We start from the raw sequence: 26,056 nt of genomic DNA, 5'->3' as shown, positions 1-26,056 counted from the left end.
CAAAAGGGCAAAACACACCCAATACTGTCTCAGTACCAAGTAAACAAAGTGTTGAATTTTTGTTTAAACCCTAAAATATTATTGCTGTTACAAGAATCGCCAGAATAGGAAGCAAATAAATAGTTTTCAGTTCCCTTGAAGCATCAACAACTTGCATTTATATTTTATTTGTTGATGAGGCATTGCAGGCTGTGCCGACATTTACTGACCATCCCTAATTGCCCTTGAGGGGGGGCAGTTAGGAGTCAACCACATTGCTGTGGGTCTGGAGTCACATGTAAGCCAGACCAGGCTCTCTGAACCAACCTGAGTGTGCTAGCAGGGAAAAGAGGAATGGTCATATTTCCCTCCCAGTGAGATTGCGGTGGGCGGACTCTGGGAGGCGCCAAGCGCCATTAACCTGCTGTCACCCGGTTTATAAAAAAAAACCCAGAGTCACCACTTCACCCAAAAAATAAACTTTTAGAAAATGGTGGGAGGGGTGAAGAGAGAGTTTGGAAAATCACATCCACCTGTGGAATTTATTAAAGGTGGCTGACCAAAAAAAAATTATTGTCATTTCCCCCCTCCCTCTGGAACAGGTCGAGAGGATCATTAAAAAAAAGCAGATTGGGAGGCGGTGCAGCCAAGGGATGATAAATGGGCGTGAAGAGCAGGCAATGGGGGAGGGAGTTAAGCGGCTGAGTTGCAGCCGAGTCGCCATTCACAGCGGGAGGATCGCAGCAGCGGGTAGCACCGAGTGAGTGAAGAAGGGGGTTACTGCCGGCGCAGCCATGGTAAGTAGCAGGTTAAGAAATTGTGTCATATCTTCATTCTTACTGTCATCAGGGTTTATCCTTGGGGTGGGGGCGTCGCCTTGAAATGTTTTCCCCGTTTAAAAAAAAAAGTTTTCGAAAACCAACCTTGTTTTGACGTGAAGCAGCGGGGTGAGAGCAGCCTTCCCCCAATTTTTTTGTGTCACTTTTTAAGTCGACAACAACTTTCCTCTTAGTAATTCAGCAAGGTTGTCCCTCGGGCGTTCTACCTCTGCCCGAGCTGTATCTCATCTTCCCTATGGTGAATCTCCTGGACTCCCTACTGCAACTTTCGTTCGAGGACGGGGTTTTTTTTTTTGAGCCGTATGTGCGTGTGGGATTTTTTTTTTTAATCACTTGCATCCACTTGCAAAATATGCAGTTCCACTTACAAATTAAATAAATTGCTCCCTTTTTTTGACCCCCCCCCGGGGGTCTTGTTTCTAATCCTGACCGACATTTCTCTGCCCAAACTAAACTAACCGACCACTGGGCCTCGGCGTTTTGTTTGATTTTTTTTTTTTGTGGCTGTTATTAGTCCCCTTTACTGACAGCAGTGACTTGGTCGTCATTGTACAAGAATTACTTTTGGCCCTTTTTATTTTCGCGCATGTGTCGAGCCACTTCCCTCCAGAAGCTGTGAGTCGTCAGCAAAGAGTTGTTCTACCTGTCCGACCAGGTGTGGCAGGTGAGTCACCACTTGCTGCAGAATGGAGGCCCCAGGCAGTCCTGCGGCGAACATCAGTCACACCCTTATGTAGGACTGCCTTAAATTGTGGAGGCGCACTGAATTCCTATTCCGTACTGGGTGGGAAGGGGTCTGATGTTGTGACCCTTGTGGTAAGGTAGATAGTGCCAGCCTTTGTACAGAGCCCAAGCCTCGAGTAAGTTGGTTGGCCTTTTAATGTAACAGTTGGCCCCTTCGATTTGCTCTACTGAATGGAAAGTGAACTGGCATTTTTAGCTAGTGGTTGACAAAGGAAGGAAATCCTGAGCACCTATCTTAACTCGGGAGCACAAAATTAAATCGTTGAGGAATTTGAAAGCTGAAGTAATCTAATCTTTCTGTTCATTCTGCTTAATTATTGATGTTTGCCATCCATTAGATTGCTTTCCATTTCTGCTTGTTTGAAGAGAACCCAGATGGTCAAAATGGCTATGTAATCCTGAAGATAGGAACCACATCCAGTACTTCAATCCAGGCAGGCAGGCTGCACGGGGAGTTGCTACATAAATTAGATGAAACTATTGGGTATGATTTGAATAAGCTTTCAATGCCCCAAGTAACAAGTGGAAGAATTTGGGGAAGGTTTTCAGCCTTGCTTGGGCCTGTCTCTGGAGCAAAAGATTGGCAACCAGTAGTTCTAATTCTTTTTTCAGTTACCAATTTTAATATTAGAATGCCTGCTGCAATAGTTCTTGTGTTGATGATATAATTTAGTAATGGTGTTCAGTTGTGACTCTGAACAAGGACAAAATTGAATTTAGGTGTGATGATCAGGGAGGAGCAGAATACAACTAGTGTCACGAGTTTCCTGTTGAAACAAGGTGATGAATGACTTGTATATTGCAAAACCAGGACTGTCTCACCTGGAACAGACTGATGTATGCTTTGAATGTGTACAGCTTAAGTAGTACCATCAGTGTGATTTACTGTATTATTACATTTTATTGGTGCCAGATAAAATCAATGTTTGTGTTGGGCTCTTGGTTGACTAGATTATTGCCATGTGCTTTCATCATATTAATGAAATTTGAATAAAGGCTTGTTGGGATTTGTTTCTAATTGTTCTGCTTCAAAATAGCTAATTAAATATGTAAGCATGAATGGTGGAATTGAAAAACTAAGAGGCAGAACATTACTTGGATCCACTTGATTGCAGGTTGGTCTGAAGCTACAACTATATTTTTTTTATTCGTTCATGGAATGTGGGTGTTGCTGGCTGGGCCAGCATTTATTGCCCATCCTTGAGGGCAACCACATTGCTGTAGATCTGGAGTCACATGTAGGCTAGACCAGGTAAGGATGGCAGATTTCCTTCTCTAAGGGACACTTGACAAATTCCAGACTTTTAAAATTCCCTGCCTGCTGTGGTGGGATTCAAACCCAGGTCCGCAGAGCATTATCCTGGGTTACTAGTCCAAGAGACAATGCCACTGCATCCTCTTGAGTTTGTTCTTCAAGCATTGTGTATCCTGGAGCTGTTTTAAAATGAAATTGGGCATGAGACTTTGCCTGATGCAAAGTTAAATACTCAGGTCAAGTCCACTAAAAGCCCACTGACTCCTGCCGATAACTTGACTATAGTCCTTCACCCCCTGCTTCCTGTAGGATATTATTCCATTCTCAGTGTTTCTTTTTCTGTTGTACCTATTGTAGCTAGTCTATCTCACACACATCAAACACAACCAAAAAGAGAACAAACAGGAAATCTTGTAAATAAACAACCAACACCCCTGTGCCTCGCCCTTCCTGCTGTTACCCTCCACCCACTCTGCCTCCTTTTTTAACCCCACAGTCGTCCTGTGTCCCCTGTCCTGTTGTGCCCGCCCCCCCCACCACCACCCACTTCCCCCTGCTGACTTGACTATCCTGGGGGGAAAAATCAAACTGTTTCCATCTCTGGGCAAACCCTCCACAATCTCTCCAAGCAAACTTAATTTTTTCCAACCTAAGGAATTCTGTGAGGTCGCTCACCCACACTCTTGGTTTTAGAGGGTTTGAGTCCCTCCAGCCCAGAAGGATCCGTCTCTGGGCTATCAAGAGAGGCAATGGCTAAAACATTGGTCTCTCTCTCTCCCCCTGGACTCCTCGGTCTTCTGACACTACAAACACTGCCAATTCTGGACTTGGAATCAACTCGCCCTCACCACCTCAGGTATCACATCCGTGAACCCCCACCAAAATCCCTGTAACATCACAGACCCAAAACATGTGAACATGGTTCATGCCTCACCCCCCTGCACCGCCCATATCTATCCTCCACCCCCTCAAAAAATCTGCTCATTCTGGCCACTGTCATGTGTGCCCTCTGGACTACTTTAAATTGAATGAGGCTAAGCCTAGTGCGCAAAAAGGATCCATTCACTCCTCACAAACCCCCCCGCCCCACTCTTCCTCCCACTTCTGCTTAACTTTGCCTATTGGGGTGCCCTCCCAGTCCATTAATTCTTTGTAAATCTCCGACACTCTGCCCTCACCAACCCCTGCTTTCGACTCCTGCAACCCTGGGGCTGCAGGTTAGGAAAGGAAGGTTCCAGTTTCCTCACCTAGTCCTGAACCTTACTTTCAATGCTTCTAATGTCTTCCTTTTCCCTCCATCAGGATTCCTTTCTTGTCAGGGCTCTGCTGACATTGGTATCCATTCCACATCCCTGCACCTGCCACTCCTCCAAACTAAACATTCAATGGATCATCTTCTGCCACTTCAGCATGATGCCACCACCAAACACTACCTTCCCCCTTCCCCTTTCAGCATTTTAAAAGAACTATTACCTCAGGCACCCTGGTCCACTCCTCAGTCATCCGCCAACCACACTCCTAAGCAAACAAAAGCAGCAGTTAATAAAATTCTTTCATGATCTTACTGAATGGTGGAGCAGATTTGATGGGCTGAATAGCCTGCTTCTTGCTCCTACAGCGTATGATCTTATGAAGTACTTGCGCTCTTCTTTCTTCCCATTTGAACTGTCCAGTGTCACAACATCATCTGTTTCTTTTGTGCCATTAATTTGCACATTATGTTGGGGACACAAAATGCAGATTGGGTTGTGGCCACTTTGCAAAACAAGTCCATGTCAGTCCACAAGTTTGACTTCTTGGCTTCATTTCTGTTATTTTAGTACCTCGGTGCCCTCTGCCACTATTTGACTGACTCACAGTATAAACTCTGAACAGTACCTCCCCTTTTGATATCTCCACCTTCCAGTTAACACCTTTTTTCTTTTTAACACCTTTTTTCTTTTTTTTTCAAAACAAAAAAATTATTCCTTCATGGGGTGTGGGCATCACTGGCAAGGCCAGTGTTTGTTGCCAATTCCTCATTGCCCTTGAACTGGGTGGCTTGCTCAGCCATTTCCAAATGCAGTTCACGCTCTGGATCTGGAGTCCAGGTACGGATGGCTCATTTCCTTCGTTCATTACTGATGCTCTTGGCATTTTTGCTCATCAGCTACTGCATGATAATTCTGCTTGAGCCATGTTTCTCGTCCTATTACAAGCTTTATTTTACCTTAATCCATTTTGTTAGAGACACTTCCGGCCATTTGTCCTATCATAGAAGTTTACAGCATGGAAAGAGGCCCTTCGGCCCAACCAGTCCATGCCGCCCAGTTTTTACCATTAAGCTAGTCCCAGTTGCCTGCACTTGGCCCATAACCCTCTATACCCATCTTACCCATGTAACTATCTAAATGTTTTTTAAAAGACACAATTGTACCCGCCTCTACTACTACCTCTGGCAGCCCATTCCAGACACTCGCTACCCTCTGAGTGAAGAAATTGCCCCTCTGGGCCCTTCTGAATCTCTCCCCTCTCACCTTAAACCTATGCCCTCTAGTTTTAGACTCCCCTACCTTTGGGAAAAGATGTTGACTATCTACCTTATCTATGCCCCTCATTATTTTTATAGACCTCTATAAGATCACCCTTAAGCCTCCTACGCTCCAGGGAAAAAAGTCCCAGTCTATCCAGCCTCTCCTTATAACTCAAACCATCAAGTCCTGGCAACATCCTAGTAAATCTTTTCTGCACTCTTTCCAGTTTAATAATATCCTTTCTATAATAGGGTGACCAGAACTGCACACAGTATTCCAAGTGTGGCCGTACCAATGTCTTGTACAACTTCAAGACGTCCCAACTCCTGTATTCAATGTTCTGACCAATGAAACCAAGCATGCCGAATGCCGCCTTCACCACCCTGTCCACCTGCGACTCCACCTTCAAGGAGCTACGAACCTGTACTCCTAGATCTTTGTTCTATAACACTCCCCAACGCCATACCATTAACTGAGTAGGTCCTGGCCTGATTCGATCTGCCAAAATGCATCACCTCACATTTATCTAAGTTAAACTCCATCTGCCATTCGTCGGCCCACTGGCCTAATTGATCAAGATCCCGTTGCAATCCTAGATAACCTTCTTCACTATCCACTGTGCCACCAATCTTGGTGTCATCTGCAAACTTACTAACCATGCCTCCTAAATTCTCATCCAAATCATTAATATAAATCACAAATAACAGTGGACCCAGCACCGATCCCTGAGGCACACCACTGGTCACAGGCCTCCAGTTTGAAAAACAACCCTCTACAACCACCCTCTGCCTTCTGTCGTCCAGCCAATTTTGAATCCAATTGGCAACCTCACCCTGGATCCCGTGAGCTTTAACCTTCTGCAACAACCTACCATGCGGTACCTTGTCAAAGGCTTTGCTAAAGTCCATGTAGACAACGTCTACTGCACTGCCCTCATCTACCTTCTTGGTCACCCCCTCAAAAAACTCAATCAAATTTGTGAGACATGATTTTCCACGCACAAAGCCATGCTGACTGCCCCGAATCAGTCCTTGCCTCTCTAAATGCTATCACAGACCTCTCCTTCCCCTCCCCACCATCACCTTACCTGTGTGTGCTTGTTTAACATCTCTTGGACCTCTTAACTTCTTTCCAGTTCTGATGAAAGGCCATTGATCTGTAACTTCATTTGAAGCCTACTTGTGACAATAAGCGATATTCATTCATTCATGTTAACTCTGCAAATGCAAGTGACCTATTGAGTATTCCCACTGTTTTGATTTTGTTTTTGAGACCCAAGAACAGACAGTTCAAATTGGTATAAATTTGAACTAGTAGTGTATTTAGACCTCTCCTTCCCCTCTTCAAAATCACAGTGTAACTCCAAACTTGAAACATCACATCTGCTTCCTCCTGCGTACAAAGCTGTACTGCTGCCAAATCATGCTGCTTGTATGGATTGTAAGTGATTTTATGCATTGGCTTTGACATGTATTAATGCAGCTTTAATAAGAAACAAGTTTAAAGATTAACTTCATAGGGTAGTTTATCTGTGCTGATTACTGGACTTAGTATATACTTTAGTTAACATATTCTAGAACAAGCCAAAGAATTGAAGACTCCCTTCGATTCAACCAGGAGTTTTGAGTCTCCTCTCTGAATTTGCAGTCCAGGGTGAAAATCTCAATTCTGAAATCTAACTGTGGTTCAAGTGAAAAGGTAGCTTTTGAGTGGTTTAAATATTTTGACAGAATTGGTTCACCAGTATCCCTTGAAGGCAGCATGTTGTCCTTTAACCTGCTCTAGCTATAACCCCACGCCAGCATGGATGATGCTTGAAGACTCTCTGAAATAACGAGCAAACCCATCTCGATTATATCAAAACATTAATGTGAGCCTGTCCAGCGGCTCATCACTCCAGAATCATTTTTGACAAGTGCAGACCCTGCTGAGTTGCTTCACCACTGGCTCTCGTAGGCAAATTAGGCCAGTGGCAACTTGGTAGGTAAAGCACATCAAAAGCACAAATGGACTTTCCATAGTGTAAAATCAGGCAGAAACTGCTTCACCTGAATTTCCTCACTACAATGCAGTTACAGCGGTGGGTGGGTGAAGTTGAAAAATTCTCAGCTGTAGAGTACACTACATGGGCTACTCTGAAAACTCTGATTGGGCTTTACCCTATTATCATTACATATTGGTAAATGGAAGCAGCTTGATTTTGGGGTAAGCCACTGTTTTCTATTTTTAATAGCCTAGTAACTTTTTTCTTGCAGGATTCTGGTATCCGGATCCACGATTCAGTCATTAATACCTTCAGTGAAATGAAGCTCCTGTCGACCAAGTCGGGGAGAAAGTTTCTTCGTCTATGCATTAGTGAAGATGGTAAACATGTCATTGAGGATTTGCAATTTGACATCCAGCAGGAAAAATGTGAAGATAAATGTGAAGACCACTTTCTGAACTTCTTAAAGCACCTCCGGAATGACTCTGCATGTGTTTTAATTTATGATGTCTCTTACGAAACAAAAAATTCCCTCATCAAGGAAGATCTGGTGTTCGTACAATGGTATGTCATTTCAGTTGTGATAAGTCTTTTGCATGAATGCTAGTGTTGACTGGAAACAAATGAAGCATCAATGAACTAGCAAGTCCAAAAACTGATACATACTTGTGCCTCAACCTACTGTTCTACAAAAGTAGTCCACTGCTTCTGCACAAAGTTCCCATTTCCAAGCAGGCCAGTATCGGGTGAAGTATCTCTCTCCCCACACTTACATCAATCCATTCCTTGATAAAGACTGTGGTCTTATTTCAATATTTTCTGTTGCTCGATTCCCTTTTTGTCTCTCAGTATTCTGACTCGGCATTTTAAGTTTAGTTGACAGTGCCTTGCACAAAGCAGTAAATGTAGTGAATCCGTGGTTACTCAGTGAACATCTACTTCTGTTCTCAATCTAAAGCATTTGTTATGGACAGTGACTGGAGAGGTTGTAATTTAAACAACAATAATTTCTCCTCTCTCTTTGCCTGTCAGTAACAGAAAGGGGTATTGATTTGTATTTTCCAACCCTCTGTTAATAACACCACAGCAAACTTTCAGACTCTAAACCCAAAGAAGAGGGTTTGCAATGTCCCCCTCAATCGGATGATAATAGAGGGATGTAAGAGCTTTACAGAACAAGAGAAAAGAGATCTAAGTGTTCCTTGGGATTTTCCTTAACCTCTGGCTCCACACAGATTCCCTTGCCTATCCTTCAGTGGGCCAACCCTTTCCCTGGCTACCCTCTTGCTTTTTATGTACGTGTAAAAAGCCTTGGGATTTTCCTTAACCCTATTTGCCAATGACTTTTTGTGACCCCTTCTAGCCCTCCTGACTCCTTGCTTAAGTTCCTTCCTACTTTCCTTATATTCCACACAGGCTTTGTCTGTTCCCAGCCTTTTAGCCCTGACAAATGCCTCCTTTTTCTTTTTGATGAAGCCTACAATATCCTGTTATCCAAGGTTCCTGGAAATTGCCGTATTTATCCTTCTTCCTCACAGGAACATGCCGATCCTGAATTCCTTTCAACTGACACTTGAAAGCTTCCCACATGTCAGATGTTGATTTGCCCTCAAACATCCACCCCCAATCTATGTTCTTCAGTTCTTGCCTAATATTGTTATGATTAGCCTTCCCCCAATTAGCGCATTCATTCTAGGACCACTCTTATCCTTGTCCATCAGCACTTTAAAACTTACTGAATTGTGGTCACTGTTCCCGAAATGCTCCCCTACTGAAGCATCTACCACCTGGCCGGGCTCATTCCCCAATACCAGGTCCAGTACCGCCCCATCCCTAGTTGGACTGTCTACGCATTGTTTTAAGAAGCCCTCCTGGATGCTCCTTACAAACTCCGCCCCGTCTAAGCCCCTGGCACTAAGTGAGTCCCAGTCAATATTGGGGAAGTTGAAGTCTCCCATCACCACAACCCTGTTGTTTTTACTCTTTTCCAAAATCTGTCTACCTATCTGCTCCTCTATCTCCCGCTGGCTGTTGGGAGGCCTGTAGTAAACCCCCAACATTGTGACTGCGCCCGTCTTATTCCTCATCTCTACCCATATCGCCTCACTGCCCTTTGAGGTGTCCTCCCGTAGTACAGCTGTGATATTCTCCCTAACCAGTAGTGCAACTCCGCCACCCCTTTTACATCCCCCTCTATCCCGCCTGAAACATCTAAATCCTGGAACGTTTAGCTGCCAATCCTGCCCTTTCCTCAACCAGGTCTCTGTAATGGCAACAACATCATAGTTCCAAGTACTAATCCAAGCTCATCAAGTTCATCTGCCTTACCCGTAATACTTCTTGCATTAAAACATATGCACTTTAGGCCACCAGACCTGCTGTGTTCAGCAACTTCTCCCTGTCTGCTCTGCCTCAGAGCCCCACTGTCCCTATTCCCTAGTTCTCCCTCAATGCTCTCTCCTTCTGACCTATTGCTCCTGTGCCCAGCCCCCTGCCATACTAGTTAAAACCCTCCCGTGTGACACTAGCAAACCTCGCGGCCAGAATATTTATGCGCCTCCAGTTTAGATGCAACCCGTCCTTATATAGGTCACACCTGCCCTGGGCTCCCAGTGGTCCAGATAACGGAAACCCTCCCTCCTACACCAGCTGTTTAGCCACGTGTTTAGCTGCTCTATCTTCTTATATCTAGCCTCACTGGCACGTGGCACAGGGAGTAATCCTGAGATTACAACCCTAGAGGTCCTGTCTTTAACTTTCTTCCTAGCTCCCTGAACTCCTGCAGGACCTCATGCCACTTCCTGCCTGTGTCGTTAGTACCAATATGTACAACGACCTCTGCCTGTTTGCCCTCTCCCTTCAGGCTGCCCTCTACCCGTTCAGAGACATCCTGGACCCTGGCACCAGGGAGGCAACATACCATCCTGGAGTCTCTTTCACATCCACAGAAGCGCCTATCTGTGCCCCTGACTATAGAGTCCCCTATTACTATTGCTCTTCTGCGCTTTGACCCTCCCTTCTGAACATCAGAGCCAGCCGTGGTGCCACCTGGCTGCTGCTGTTTTCCCCTGATAGGCTATCCCCCCCCCGACAGTATCCAAAGGGGTATACCTGTTCGAGAGGGGGACAACCACAGGGGATTCCTGCACTGACTGCCTGCCCTTTCTGGTGGTCACCCATTTCTCTGCCTGCACCTTGGGTGTGACCACAGTTTTATATAACTGCGATCTATGATGCTTTCCGCCACCTGCATGCTCCTAAGTGCATCCAATTGCTGCTCCAACCGAACCATGCGGTCTGTGAGGAGCTCCAATTGGGTGCACTTTCTGCAGATGAAGTGTTCCGGGATGCTGGAAGCCTCCCGGACCTGCCACACCTCACAGTCCGAGCACTGCACCCCTCTAACTGACATTGTGTCAATTAATTAAAATTAAAAGTTTAAAACATTTTAAAATATTTTTTATTTTTTTAAAGTTACTGTTAACTATCTGTTTCCTAGCACTAGATTTCTAATATAAATGCAAAAGCTAAATATAGTACTCTCCGATCTCTGGCTTAGATGCCCCTCTAAATTATAATGAAGTAATTATATTTAATTAGTTACCAATGTTTAATTTGTGTAGATTCCCAACCAGCCACTCAGGCCACAGCTTCTCTGTGATGTCACTTCAGTTTCCCCCCCCGACACACACACTTTGAAAAAGGTATAAAAGTAAAAATCACTTTCTTACCTTCTAGTGTCTTAGATGTTCTCAGGTTCTCTCCCTGACGAGACTGCTGCTCCTCCTCCGAACGGCTCCCGAAACTAGGCCGCGATCTTTTAAAATCTCAAATACCTTTTGTGTATCTCCCTTTTAATTGAACTGTGCAGTACGCTGGTGGTGGTTTGTAGCTCCTCCAGAGATGATAACTAGCTGTGAGTTTCCCTGAAGCTACAACATGGCTTCTTTTGTTAGGGTTGCTGACTTAGTTTCAGCATGTTATAAGTCTTTGTTCAGTTTTTCCAAAATTTTAGTATTTTGTTCCGTTCATAAAGTACAGATATGCTCATCTCAATGTCTGAGGTACTAATCACTTGCATTCCAAGATCAAATCACTTGCATTGCTGCTTTTCTTCATGCGGTCTTGACTCTCTGACAAATACAATAGGTTAAAGTTCGGGTGCAGAGTATTGAGATCATATGCCCACGGATGTTATCAAAACATTACAGCACAGAAACCGGCTAGCAGATTCTTTATTCAGACCCACTAATTGCCCAAAAGATTGGTTACCCTCCATTCCCCATCCATTCATGTGACTATCAAAATGCCTCTTAAACATTGCTATCGTGCCTGCCTCCACTGACAACACATTCCACCACCCTCTGCGTGAAAAACTTACCCCACACATCTCCCCTAAACTTTCCCTTCTCACCTTGAACCTGTGCCCCCTTGAAATTGAGTCTTCCACCCTGGGGGAAAACTTCTGACTATTCACCTTGTCTGTATACATCTTGTGATTTTGTAGACCTCAATCAGTTCTCCCCTCAGCCTTCATATTTCCAAGGAAAACTATTTTATTTAACCCCTCCTCCTAGCTAACACCCTCCAGATCAGGCAACATCCTGGTAAACCACCTTTGCACTCTTTCTCCAAAGCATCCACATCCCTCTGGAAAACGTGTGGTGACCTGAACTGCACACAATATTCCTAATATGGCATAACCAGTTTATACAACTGTAACATGACCTCCAAACTCTTGCACTCCGTGCCCCAGATGATGCCAATGCCTTGACCACTTTATCCACCTGCATTGCCACTTTCATGGAACTGTGGACCTGAATGCCCAGATCCCTCTGTATATCAGTGCTCCTAAGGGCTCTGCTATTTACTAATTCATACCTGAATTTGATCTTCCAAAATGCACCACCTCTCATTTGTCTGGATTGCACTCCGTCAGCCATTTCTCTACTTAATTCTCCATTCTTATTTTGCAGTATTCTCTGACAGTCCCCTTCACTATCTGCAACTCCTCCTTCACTAACTGCAACTCCCCCCTCTTTCACTATCTGCAACTTCACTATCTGCAACTCCACCTATATTAGTGTCATCTGCAAACTTGCTAATCAGGGCATCTACATTTTCCTCCAGATACATGCCTCATCAATTAATTTGTCACCTCCTCCAAACTCAAGTTGATAAGACCATGACCTTCCCTGCACCAAACCATATGCCTATCACTAACCAGTCCATTCGCTTTCAAATGTGAATAAATCCTGTTCCTCAGTATCTTCTCCAACAGTTTCCCCACCACTGGCATCAGGCTCACCAGCCTATAATTATCTGGATTATCCCTGTTTCCGTTCTTCAGTAAAGGGACAACATTGGCTATTCTCCTTACCCCTGGAACCTTGCCTGTGGTCAAAGATATGCAAGGCCCTGACTACTTCTTCTTGGCCTCTCACAGTAACCTGGGATATATTCCATCTGGCGCAGGGGACTTGCCGACCTTCACTTCTCCTTCGTTATGCTGATATGTCCTAGAGTATTCACACACCCATTACTAACCTAAACATCTGTCATGTCCCCCTCCTTGGTGAATACTCATGTAAAGTACTCATTAAGGATCTCGCCCTCTGACTCCACACACAACTTTCCTCCTTTGTCCTTTAGGCCAATTCTTTCCCTAGCTACCCTTGTGCTCTTTGTGTGTAAAAGGCCTTTAGTTTTTCCTTGACCCTGCTTGCCAATGACATTTCATGGCCTCTGGGTGGCACGGTGGAGCAGTGGTTAGCACTGCTACCTCACGGTGCCGAGGGCCCAGGTTCGATCAGGCCCTGGGCCACTGTCCATGTGGATTGGAATTTGCACATTCTCCCCGTGTCTGCGTGTGTCTTTCCCTATAACCCAAAGATGTGCATGGTAGGTGAATTGGCTACGCTAATTTGCCTCTTAATTAGGGGAAAAATTATTGGGTACTTTATTTTTTATAAAGACATTCCATGGCCTCTTAGCCCTCCTAACTCCAGGTGAGTTTGTTTCTACTTTCCCCATATTCTTCAAAGTTGTTTTTAGTTGCCTTGACCTTGTGCATGCCTCTTGACTAGTCTCAATTTCCCCTGTCATCCATGGTTTCCTAATCCTGCCATTTCTGTCCTTCTGTTTTCACCAGGGACATGCCTGTCCTGCACTAAAAAAGATTTCCACATCAAATGTGGATTTGTCCTCACAGCTGCTCCCAATCCACGTTGTCCAGCTCTTGCCAAATTCTGTGCTTTGTCTTTTCCTCCAATTTAGCGCCCTCACATGAGGACCACTCTTGTCCTTGTCCATGAGTATTTGAAAACTTAGGGAATTATGATCACTATTCCCAAAATGTTCACCTGCTGTAACTTTAATCGCAGGCTGGGCTCATTCCCCAATACTAGGTCCTATAAGACCCCCTCGGTTGGACTATCAGCATACTGTTTCTCTCTTTGACACATCTAACAAATTGCTCTCAACACAAACCCTGGCACTAATGGTGTCCCAGTCAATATGGGGGGAAATTAAAATCACCCACCACAGCAACCCTGCTGTTTTCACATGTTTCCTCTTCTGTTTCTCTTCACGCTGGCTGCTGGGAGGCCTATAGTACAACCCCAACATTGTGATTGCACCCATCCTATTCATGATCTCTACCCATAATGCCTCATTGCAGGATCCCTGCAAGATATCCTCCCTCATCACAGCTGTCATGTTCCCCAATCAGTAATGCAACTCTCCACCTTTTCTGCTACCCGTTTGTCTCGTCTAAAGCATCAATATCACAATGTTAAGCTGCTAGTCCTGTCTCCTGTCCCTCTTTTAACCATGTCTCCGTAATAGCAGCAATATCATGATTTCCCCACGTTCATCAAAGCTCGTCTTGCCTGTTATACTTGCGTTGAAGCAAACGCACTCCAGACCCACTTAGATCAGCGACTTCCCTCTGCCTGCTCTCCTCACGATATTTGTCTTCACCTCCGACCAGCTCTTTAGCCATGTGTTCAACTGTAGTATCTCTGTCCTAGCCCCGTTAGCATCTTTGCAAGACCTTGCTGCTCCTGCCTATGTCATTTGTATCATGGTGACAATGATATCTGCCTGATTGCCCTCCTGTTTAAGGATGTCCTGTACCTGATCAGACATCATGACCCTGGCAGCAGAGAGGCAACACCATCCTGGAGTCGCTTTCACAACCACAAAAGCATCTATCTGTGTCCCTGACTATCAAATTCCCAATTAGTATTGCTGTATGCTTTTCCCCCTCTTGTAGAGTGGGGCCAGCCCTGCTTCCACCACTCTGGCTACTGCTGCTGTTGTCACTTGATGGGCCATCCCCCTCATCAGTATCCCAAAGGGCATACTTGAGGGGCACAGCCACAGGGGACCCCTGCACTGACTTCCTGCCCTGTCTAGCAGTCACCCATCTTGGTGTCCTTGGGTGTTACCATGTCTCTCTAACTTCTATCTGATGCTTCATAGTACCTCTAGCTACTGCTCATGGGTCCATTCATTCGGTCAACAAGTGCAATTCTGCAGATGTAAATTGTCAGGGATGTTGTCAGCATTCATAATTGAACATCAAGCCCCACCAACTGTCCTAACTAACCCCTGAATATTAAATTATTTCAATAAAATAAAACTAGGACGTACTCAGCTGTCTTCTTAAATCCAGTAAGCAGTCTTGCTTAAATCCACAGTGTGCTCCTTGCGGATCTGGTACTCTCCTGGGACAAGCCTCATTACAGATGTACAGGTGCAGGCCTATCCCATGAATGTATACAAATCTGTCCACTCATTTTTTAAATATTACTACTTGTCATTTTTTTTAGAAAATATTTTATTGAGGCATACAAATTTCAACAAAAACACAATAATATAATGCACAAACCCCAGCCAACATGGCTTACACAAACAATGCCACCGTCCCCAGCCAACCCTCTGTTGCGTCTCCTATCCTTGCTTGTCTCTCCCGTGCCTCTTTCTTTTTTTTTTCTCTGCCCCCCCACCCACCCACAAACAACCACCACCACCTGCTGACGGAAGTCAATGAACGGCTGCCACCTCCGAGCGAACCCCTCGAGGCCAATTTAATGTTTCTGAGTCTGAGAAACCCCGTATTGTCGCTAACCCATATCCTCGAGCTTTGGGGGCTCTTGAGTCCCTTCAACCTAGTGAGATCCATCTCCGGACCACCAGGGAGGCAAAGGCCAGTACATCAGCTCTCTCTCCTCCGGGGTCTTCCGACACACCAAAGATCTCCACTCGGGACCACCCTCGCATGACGTCAACAAATGCCTCGGACATGCTCCACACATATGGACATGGTTCGCAGGACTGGCCTCCAACTCCCCGCCCAACTCTTGCCACTTTCTCTTCACCTCCCCTATTAGGGCTCCCTTCCACTCCATCAGCATCAGCTCTTTTATAGATCTCTGAGACCTTCCCCTCTCCTACTCCTGTCTCAACACCTTATCCTGTAGTCCCCGGGGATGGCATAAAATCTCTCTCCTGCAGATACTGGAACCCATTCCCCCAGCAACTCGAGTCTCTTCCAGGCTCAGGAAACCTCCTCAATGAAGAGATCCCCAAATCTCTCGATCCCTGACTGAAGCCACCTCTGAACCCCCCCCCCCCTCCCCAAGAGTGAACGGGTGGTTATCTCACATCGACGGCCACACCTCTAACCCAATGTGTTGCCTCCACTGTCTCCAAAACCTCAGGACTGCCACTGCTACCAGGCTTGTGGAGTACTGAGCTGGCGAGAATGGCAGAGGTGCTGTTAACGATGCCCCCAAACCTGTGCCCTTGCATGAGGCCACCTCCACCCGCTCCCACACCGACCCCTCCCCCACTACCCCCCCCCCCCCCCCCCCCCCCTTGTACTATCCCCTGCCAGACCCTCTTGCGCTCTCAATGCCAATGGCTCTGTAGCCAAGGCAAACAACAGTGGGGAAAGTGGACATCCCTGCCTCGTCCCCAGTACAAACCTGAGTTGTCCGATCTCGCCCGATTTTGTCCGCACACTCTCCACAGGTGCCTGGTATAGCAACCAATCCCAATCTCTTTCCCCCCCCCCCCAACCCACCCGATGAAAGGCCTTCTGTGTCCATGGCCACCACCACTTCAATCTCGTGCCCCTCTGAAGGCATCATGATTACATTCAGCAATCTCTTAACATAGCACAGTGGTTAGCACTGGCTTTACAGCATCCGGGTCCCAGGTTTGATTCCCGGCTGCGTCACTTGTCTGCAGAGTCTGCAAGTTCTCCCCGTGTTTGCATGGGTTTCCTCCGGATGCGCTTGTTTCCTCCCACTTGTCCCAAAATTACTTAACTTGCTGTTGGGTAATTTGGACATTCTGAATTCTCCAGTGTACCAGAACAGGTGCTGTAATGTGGCGACTAGGGGCTTTTCTCACGTAACTTCATTGCAATGTAAGCCTACTTGTGACAATCAAGATTATTGTGTACGTTGGTTGCCAAGTGCTGCCCCTTAACAACCCTGTCTGGTCCCCTCCCCAATTACACATTGTGCCCAGGATCTTAGCCAACAATGGGTATCCACATTTAACGAAGATTGGCCTATACGACCCTAGATTCTTATCCTGTTTTAAAATGAGCGAGATCGATGTCTGCCAGGGGGAGTGCTCCCAACTCCTTTGCTTCACTGAAAGCCCTTGCCAACAGTGGACCCAACACCCCCAAGAACTTTTCTTATAAAATTCCACCGGGTACCTGGCCAGTCTCGAGGGGCCTTACCTGATTGCATCTCCTCCAACCCCTCTCCCACTTCTACAAGCTCAATTGGGGCCTCCACCAGCTCCTCTTCAATTTCGGGAACTCCAACCCTCCCAGAAATCACTTCATCCCTCCCCGGCTGGGGTTTCCGACTTATACAATTTGCTATAAAACTCCCTAAAGATCTCACTCGCCCCCGCCGGGTCCAAAACCGTATTCCCATCCGTGTCCTTCACTCTCCCAATTTCTCTCGCTGCTTCCTCAACTGATGCGCTCACGTCCTGCTCACTTCCTCCCCATACTCGTATACTCCTTCGCAACTGCCCTACCGTCTTACCTGTGGTTAATAACCCAAATTCAATTTGCAGCCCCTGGCGTTCCTTTAACAGCCCTCCCTCCAGGATCTGTGCATCTCCTGCAGGATTTCCTCCTCTAGTCTTGTGTTCTCCTGCTCTGCCTTCTCCCTATGTGCCCGAATCGATATAAACTCCCCCCTGACCATTGCTTTCAGTGCCTCCCAGAGCGTACCTGCTGAAACCACCTCCATGTCATTACCTCTACATACCCCTGGATGGCCTTGCTCACTTGTAAATCCACCCAGTGCAGGGCATGGTCTGACACGATTGCTGGATACTCTACATCCACCACCCTTGCCAACAACGTCTTATCCACCACGAAGAAATCTATTCGGGAGTGCACCTTGTGCACATGGCAGTAAAACAAAAATTATTTTGCCCTCAGCCTCTCAAATCTCCATGGATCCACCCCCAAAGCTCCTCTGCTGTAGCTGACTCCCTCCTCGAGCTCGCCCGATCCAGTCGTTGATCCAGGACTGTAAAGTCCCCTGTTCACCACCTCCCCTCCATAATCGACTAAATCCAGATCCCGAATCGTCCTTAGCACCTGCCTCATAAATTCCACGTCCTCCGTCGATGTTGACAAACATCACTGGCACCCCCTCCAATTTCCCACCTTGAACTCCACCCACTTATTGACAAATTGCCAAACTCCCTCGTTTTAGAATCCAGCCCTGAATGAAACACTTGCCTGACCCATCCCTCTATCTAATCTGGCCGCCCACCTTCAGGTGCATCTCTTGTAGTATGACCACATCCGCCTTCAAACATGGTGCGAATACACAGGCCCTCTTGACTGGCCCATTCAATCCTAGTGACCAGCCTGGGGGGGGGGGGGTCCCCGCACCTCCCCAGGCCCACCGTCGGCCACCCACGGTCATCGATCTTCCTCCCCTTCCCCTGTCAGCAGTACTCCTCCTCCCACCCCCATTGCGCTTCCATGAACTAACCTGCCCCTGTCAGCAGTACGCCTCCTCTCCACCCCCATTGCACTTCCGTGAACTAACCCGCCCAGCTAGCCTGGTGGCCCCCCTGCCTATGGTGCCTAGCATCCAACCCTGCTGATCTCTCTTTTCTCCTCCCCCCCCCCCCCCCGCCGCTCTAACATTAGCGCACACAAACCAAAAACGACCCAAACAAAGAGACCAAACCCCCCCCCCCAATCCCTTAACAAAGAACGAAAAAAAACCTTAAACTGAAAAAGAGAAATGGCCCCAAACCTACATTAACAGCAACATCTCCACAAATGTTCAACGTCCACCTTCTCCTGCCAGTCCGTTGTCTTTTCCCTGATAAATTCTACTGACTCCTCTGCCGATCCAATGTACAATTCGTCATGGCCCCCAATGAGTGGTGGGGATGGGTTGAAATAGTCGAAGACCATCTTGACATGAGTAAATGTGCATTTAAAATCATTTAGTTTGGGAATGACAAAAGACCATATTTCATTTGTAATAAACCATAGGCTTCTGACCTCCTACTCTAGGGTGGGTTATCTAGAATGTTCAATGATGGGGCGGGGGTTCATTTTCAATTTGGAAAACTGCTGAATTCCAGGCAGCATAGATTCCATTCTACTTGCAACTAAAAGTGCTAATCTTTCTGATTTGACTTGGATGCCTTATTTGACACACATCTTTGAAATGTCAATCCAAAGTACCCTGTTCATAAAGTGCCTACAAACTCCTCTCTTGTTGTGGTGCAGTAAACTTGTATATCCTCTGTTGCAATGGGAGTGCCTGAGCAGAATTTCAGAACGGCCCATCTCCATTTTAGTTCGCACTATTGTGAGGAGGCATGTCAGAGATGCAACCAACATCTCCTCTGTATGTTGGAGACTGAGATTCTATCCGAACATTAGACATGCATGCCTTCAAAAAAAAGATTCCCTCAATGGCTGCTGATGCCCAATTTTCCTTATTTCTACCACATGCCAAATGGCTCAAGAGCAACTCAAATATTTAATGGGACTGAACTAGAATTGCATTGAAGAGCAAAACTTCTAGGCATGTTTATTGGGACATTATCTACCCCAGAATTTATACCTTAAACCCTTCAGTATTCAAACATATAATGGCGCAAGTAATAGATGAGCAGTGATCTAGTGCAAATTCTCCTTGGGCTGACCCTCTGGCTTGCAGATGACTTGCTTCCTCTTAATCCCAGGGGGGTTCTGAGATGGCTGATCAATCCAATGTGCAATCTGCAAGTTCTGCCACATGGAAATTCCCAACACCCTCTGCTGAATGCAGAGGGTGCCTTTCTTCTCCATGTTGGTCAGTCAAAAGCCAGGGACACTTGATCTCTCCAGGGATGCTTTTGTGCATTCCTATAGTGCTTCAAGTGTCCTCTTGGGAGTCTCCTGCTGCGACCTACTTTCGGAGTAGTTGCTGGACTCTGCCTCTGGATTAGGAGGATCTTGTGAAGGCACTGTTGGTGGTACTTGTCCCAAGTCGCGGGCATTTAGGAACTGTGGATTCACACTGATTGAACCTTGGTCTCGGGTTTAAAGTTCTGGCCCTCCAATATTATTTTCCTCTCTGTAAAAGGCTGAGTTGGCATATTGGAGCTGACGGAGGAGGTTCGTGATACAGAAAATGGTTCCCCCATCCATATTTTCCAGTATCTCTCCATTGATAAATCAACTGGGACAGGATGTCTTGCTATGCTAGTTGATTGGAAGAGGACCTTAGTTTTCAAAATGCTTTTATGCAAGGCCTATTATTGTTATGCTTCAGAGACTGTTGATCATGACCTGGATCTTTGTTTCCAAGTGTGTGCCCGAGTGTCATCAAAGCTCAAATGAGGTTCAAGTGATGGTTTCTGCCTGTGGGTAATTAGCACTGTTGCTTCACCGCTTCAGGGTCCCAGGTTCGATTCCCAACTTGGGTTACTGTTTGTGTGGAGTCTGCATGTTCTCCCCATGTCTGTGGGTTTCCTCCTGGGTGCTCCGGTTTCCCCTCTGAAGTCCAGAAAGATGTGCTGTTAGGTAATTAAGATTCTGAATTCTTGCTGTGTATCCGAACAGGTGCTGGAATGTGGCAACTCGGGGCTTTTCACAGTAACTTCATTGCAATGTTAATGCAAGCCTAATTGTGACAATAAAGGTTATTAATTTGTTGTGTTTAGGTGCAGTATTGCAGAGTTGGAGCAATGAAAAGTAAATATTTGACCCCAGTCTCACTGCTATGTGGCCTGTGGTGAGGATCACTGCTTGTGTGTTCTCATGAAGTAGATGTGCAGTTGACAGGGCTTTTGTGAGATTGAAGGTTTGTGATATTCCTTGCACTTCTCTTGAATTGAATTTAGTGCCGGAACGCCTCGGTGGGCAACTCTGCTCCTGGTGCTTCAGATGCTTGTTATGGTGGATTTTGTATGGATTGTGAGGCGATAATGGATCCGGTAAGGTGATCAGACTAGCAGCTGTCCGAGCCTGTCATGGCCTAAATAACTGGGAAAACTTGCTGTAATGGAGCGCAGGTGGATGTTCCATCTAGTGATTAAATGTACCTTACAAGTGTGTGAAGTGTTGGGTTTATCCCCAAGGTTGTCTGGTGCCAATGTGATTATGTAGTGTTGTACTGTTTACTCAATAACATTTGTGTCAGAGATCCGAATTCCTATTAAGTATACTGTAAGTTTCTTGGAAACTGCATGCGTGAGATTTTTATTTGTAATGGAAAAATAAATATTGGAAGAGATTCTCTAGCCTCGTGTGTGAGGGGGAGGAGAAGAGAGAATCTTGGGCCCTGTTGATAGGATTTTCCATTGAATCCACCATCCACCCCACCAGGAAATTGTGGCAGAGGTACGCTGACAGTCGAGCTAGAAGAACTAGCCCCAAGTGAAAACAATAGTAGTCATCCACCTGGTATAACAAATCTCATCTCATTTCTAAGTGTATTGAATATACAATCCTCAGATTCTGCATGTAATGTTGGCCTAAACTGTAGGTTATTTGGAAAGTTCCAAAATTTTTACTTTTTAAAACACATCTTCAATTTAAAGGCTGATTTTGCTGGTACTCACTGACCAATGACTTTGCTGGTTTTCAGGTACGCTTAATGGGGTTGACATGCATCCCAGTGTCATCTGACCTGCATGAGAACTTAACGAATAAAAGCACAATATGGGCAGCACGGTGTCGCACTGGTTAGCACTGCTGCCTCACGGCGCCGAGGTTCCAGGTTCGATCCTGGCTCTGGGTCACTGTCTTGTGTGGAGTTTGCACATTTTCCCCGTGTTTGCGTGGGTTTCACCCCCACAACCCAAAAGATGTGCAGGGTAGGTGAATTGAACATGCTAAATTGCCCCTTAATTGGAAAAAATGAATTGGGTACTTTTTTAATAAAAAAAATAAACATTTTTTTAAAGCACAATACTACGGATGTTGGAAAGGAGCTTTTCCAGGAAAGAAAATCACGCCTAGGGAGAGCGAGCTGTTAACACTGAGTCAAATACCACTTGTCTTGCCAAGGAAGTAGATGCTGCACATTCCATGGTGAAGATCCAAGGGCTTGAAATTGTGGAATTGGACTGGCTGGTTTAAAAGTAGACCATGAACTAGGCCCAAATGAGGTTTCTCCAAGAATACTGAGGGAAGTAAGATGGGCGTTAGCCATAATTATCCCGTCTTCCTTGGGAGCACTTCTGGACCTTAACTTCCTGGACCTTTTTTTTTTTTTCTTGTAGGTAACAGAAGGTTACTGAGGGTGGTGCAGAAATGCACTGATAGTGCCACGCAGACACTTGTGAGCAAAAGGTGTAACTCGTAGAATGGCAGTGTGGTGTGACGGGAACCAGAATGGCAGTGTGGTGTGACGGGAAACGGCAGTGGTTCATGCATATGTTTTTGGACTGAGATAGGCTTGTAGTGCATTCTCCAGGGATTTGTGTTGGGTCCCAAGCTCTCCTGATTTGTATTAATGATCTACACCTGAGTACAGGGCATAATTTCCAAATATTGCATGATAGAAAATGGGGAAAGGGGTGACGAGGGTAGAGGATTTGGTGGCAGTTTTGGATGGGGCAGATGAAATTCAGTGCAGGAGTAGAGGCCCCCGGGTTCATAATATACACAAACCGTTAATGACAGGATCATTTGCGTGAGTGGTTAATAAAGCGTACAGCATCCTGGACTTGGGCGATATAACATCCTAGCTTTTGTACTTTGAACCTGTATAGTCTGACCTTTTCTGACTACTGTGCCTGGGAAAGATTTGAAAGGCATTGGAGAGAGTGTAGGAAAGATTGAGCAGTCCCAGAGATGAGGAACTTTGTTATGCAAGTACATTCGAAGATCCATAGAACTCCTACAGTGCAGAAGGAGACCCATTTGGCCCATCGAGTTTGCACCGGCCCTCTGAAAAGTGTAGTGCTAGTGATTGTGCCACCTGTGTGCTGTAACAATTCTGATTCTGAAACGTGGTGGGTGCTGGGATCTATCCTGTTTTTAGTAGAACCAATGTCTGGGGTAAAGTAAAAGATAAATGGCAAAGATATGGAACAAAAGGAGTTGTATAGAGAGTGTAAATGTCCAAGTTTATGAACAGCCCTGTTTGAAAGCAAAGCAACAAGAAAACTATCTTGGATGGTGGATTGGCGTTCACTGTCTTGAAGAACTCCACGTTAAATCCCCTGAAGGCTGTAAGAGTCTAATCAGGGAAATGTGGTGTTCCGGAAGCTTTGTGTTATGCTTCCTGAGCAACTTGGTGAATTGAAACCATCTTGAGGCCGATGTCCCATAAAGCAGTTACCCCACCCAGACAATCTGTTTGGCTTTTCATTGTCATTTGCTGATCTGGATCAATTTTTTTTTCATGTTTTATTTTCAGGCAGCGTTGTTCAAAAATACGCACTCATTCTCGACATTACCACTCCTTTTGTTCATAACATCTTTCCCATTTAATCTCTCGCCCTGTATCCTATCCCAGACTATTTGTTCCTTGCAAATTTGTTCCACTGCTGCCCCCTCAGCCACCCATGTCATACAACCCATCAGATTTTACCTTTTTAAGTTCTGAAGGAGTGAGTCCATTCTATGTTTGCATCTGTGGAGAATTTCCAGCACTTTTATAACAAGAACTTGGATATGATCTTGGCACTCTGTAATTCCCCTGCCCTCAACCACTGGAACCTGGTTAAAATTGGTACAGTCACATCTCAGTAAACCTTTTCACTTTTTTTTTCTAGGTGTCCAGACCAAGCACCACGAAAAGAAAGGATGCAGTTGACGACAACAATCCGGTTGCTGAAGGAAAAACTTGATGGTTAGTTTAATTTTACAAACTTGACAGGTTTTTCTGGTCTCCTGCTGAAGTTGAGGGCTTCTGCCATGGGGGGACCCCACCATCCCAGCTAGTATACTTCTGGAAACTGAAAAAGGCACCCACTTAAATTCTGCATTGAAGTTTGTGTTGTCTTTTATTTCAGGATGTCTCGACTTTTAAGCTACGAAGTGCAGTTGCTGTTGTAATCTTGAACCATGCTAGCAAATTTTGCAAACCATGAGAAAATTATTTTTTCTTTTGGTTTCTGGTTCTATTATGAAGTTGAACTCTCTGGGTAGGGAGGTTACTTTTTTGGCTTTCCTTCATGAGTGGGGATGGTCTGTAGCCTATTCTTTCAGATACCAGTGACAATGTATTAGCTTCAGTCAGGGAGTGATGTTCAGGACCCCTGAACTGCTTGCATTGCCCCACGACCCCTGCATCCTACTTTCTAGTTTATACTGGACAACCAAGCTCCCTTTTTTTGAAAATATTTTAATTCAATTTTTAACTTTTTTTTTTTAAAGCCTCCATTTTTAAATGGTATAGAAGGGCGAGAAAGGATCACTGGTCTGTTTCTTCCGGACATGTGACCTCCTGGGTGAGACCTGGAGCAGAGAAATACTTTTGAGGTGGGGGGAGGGGGAGAAATTCCCAACGCCCTTCGTCAATTCCCAACGCCCTGAATCTTAAAATTGCAACAACTAAAAGTTTGCTTTTGGAAATGTCCTTTTCAGTCATTGCAGCATTCCCTTTTTTTAAAGGGTTATGCATTTAATGTATTCACCCTAGTACATTCTGGAGGGCAATAATCTTTCTTTAAAAAAATTTTTTTTTTTAAATCTTGATCATCTATCTTTAAATTGAGGGCAGCATGGTGGCACAGTGCTGCATCAACAGTGCTTGAGCTCAGGTTTGATCCCAGCTCTGGGTCACTGTCCATGTGGAGTTTTCACATTCTCTGTTTGCGTGGGTTTCGCCCCCACAATCCAAAACTGTGCGGGGTAGGTGCGTTGGCCAGGCTAAATTGCCCCTTAATTGGAAAAAATGAATTGGGTATAAATCTATAAATTGAATTGTTTCCTTTTTTAATACACGTCCTCTGAAGAGGGGAGTGGGCAGCATGGTGGTTAGCACAATTGCTTAACAGCTCCAGGGTCCCAGGTTCGATTCCCAGCTTGGGTCACTCTGTGCAGAGTCTACACGTTCTCCCCGTGTGTGTGTGTGGGTTTCCTCCGGGTGCTCCGGTTTCCTCCCACAGTCCAAAGATGTGCAGGTTAGGTGGATTGGCCATGATAAATTGCCCTTAGTTTTGGGTGGGGTAACTGGGTGATGGGGTGGAGGTGTAGGCTTGGGTAGGGTGCTCTTTCAAAGAGCCGGTGCAAACTCGATGGGCCAAATGGCCTCCTTCTGCACTGTAAATTCTATGATCAGTACATTAAAGCAATCACTTCCTCGTTTGCAGGAGTGATTTTCCTGCCCTGCCACCAGGATCACCCGGCCCCACTGTAGATCAATAGACTTTCGGCTGGGCTGCCAAATCTCTCACAGCAGGTCCTGCCAGAATGGGGCCAGAATGTCCAGCCTACATGTTTATTGCTTTGTTTTCAAATACATGTTGGCGGTGGGGGGGAGATTCACTGAAACTACAGGACACTGATTTGAGCATTGTGTAAAATCTTCTTTGGTTTTTATTTCCCCCCTCCACCCAGGTATCAAGGCTTCCTTTCAGCTCAATAGCCGTGACGATATAAGCCGCGTTATACTTGCTGAAAAACTGGGGCCTGATGTTGTGAAAGTAGAAGGAGTAGCGGTGTGATGCTGCAGAGTGCCACCTATCTGAAAATGTCCTTGTTGTGGTTAGGTATTCATCCTGACTAATACCAAGGCTGTTTCAATCTATTTTCAACTGTTTTATTCCAAATGGTTCCTCCTGAAAGACCAATTGTCAATATTGAGTAAAAATGAAATTCCCTTGTATGTTTTTTTTTTTAGACAAGAACTGTTTCTTTTTAATGTGCAACATTAGTGGCTTGGGTTTTTGTACTTGCCAACTTTTGAGGCTTAGTGCCTTGACTTGAGACTCTTCAGCCATTGCAAATTAAGAACTGCTAAAGAGAGTTGTATTACAGTTCACATGCATTGCTTTTGCTTGCACAATGAGGGCTCATTTTTACTAGCTGTTGACACTGCTCTGTCCTTTGACTGTACAATCATAGTTCTACCTTTATTAAATGACTGATACCTTTTGACATAGGAATATTTTGATGGTGTTTCTATTGCAATGCCTAACTTATTTTGACATTGATATGTTTGAGATTCCACCAGGCTATGATCCTGCTTTCCTTTGAATTAATGGAGAAATCTGTCTAGCT

At 45.5% G+C, this 26,056-nt stretch overlaps 1 protein-coding gene across 1 annotated transcript; it reads left to right on the top strand.

The window, feature by feature from the left end:
* The first annotated feature begins 606 nt into the window (after positions 1-606).
* LOC140420029 (cofilin-2-like) lies at positions 607-25,941 on the top strand. Its single transcript, XM_072504053.1, has 4 exons — positions 607-776; positions 7,586-7,878; positions 23,605-23,681; positions 25,394-25,941. Exons 1-4 carry the CDS (start codon positions 774-776, stop codon positions 25,498-25,500), a joined length of 480 nt encoding a protein of 159 aa, XP_072360154.1. The 5' UTR covers positions 607-773; the 3' UTR covers positions 25,501-25,941.
* The last annotated feature ends 115 nt before the right edge of the window (positions 25,942-26,056 follow it).

Source organism: Scyliorhinus torazame, chromosome 1, assembly GCF_047496885.1.
Source record: "Scyliorhinus torazame isolate Kashiwa2021f chromosome 1, sScyTor2.1, whole genome shotgun sequence".
NCBI classification, from domain to species: domain Eukaryota; kingdom Metazoa; phylum Chordata; class Chondrichthyes; order Carcharhiniformes; family Scyliorhinidae; genus Scyliorhinus; species Scyliorhinus torazame.
The sequence above is the reverse complement of the archived record's forward strand: the minus strand, read 5'-3'. Positions and strand labels throughout refer to the sequence as shown.

Coding starts and splice junctions, on each gene's coding strand:
- LOC140420029 (XM_072504053.1), top strand. Junction 7,879..23,604: donor GATCTGGTGTTCGTACAATG/GTATGTCATTTC, acceptor TTTTTTTTCTAG/GTGTCCAGACCAAGCACCAC. Junction 23,682..25,393: donor GCTGAAGGAAAAACTTGATG/GTTAGTTTAATT, acceptor CCCTCCACCCAG/GTATCAAGGCTTCCTTTCAG.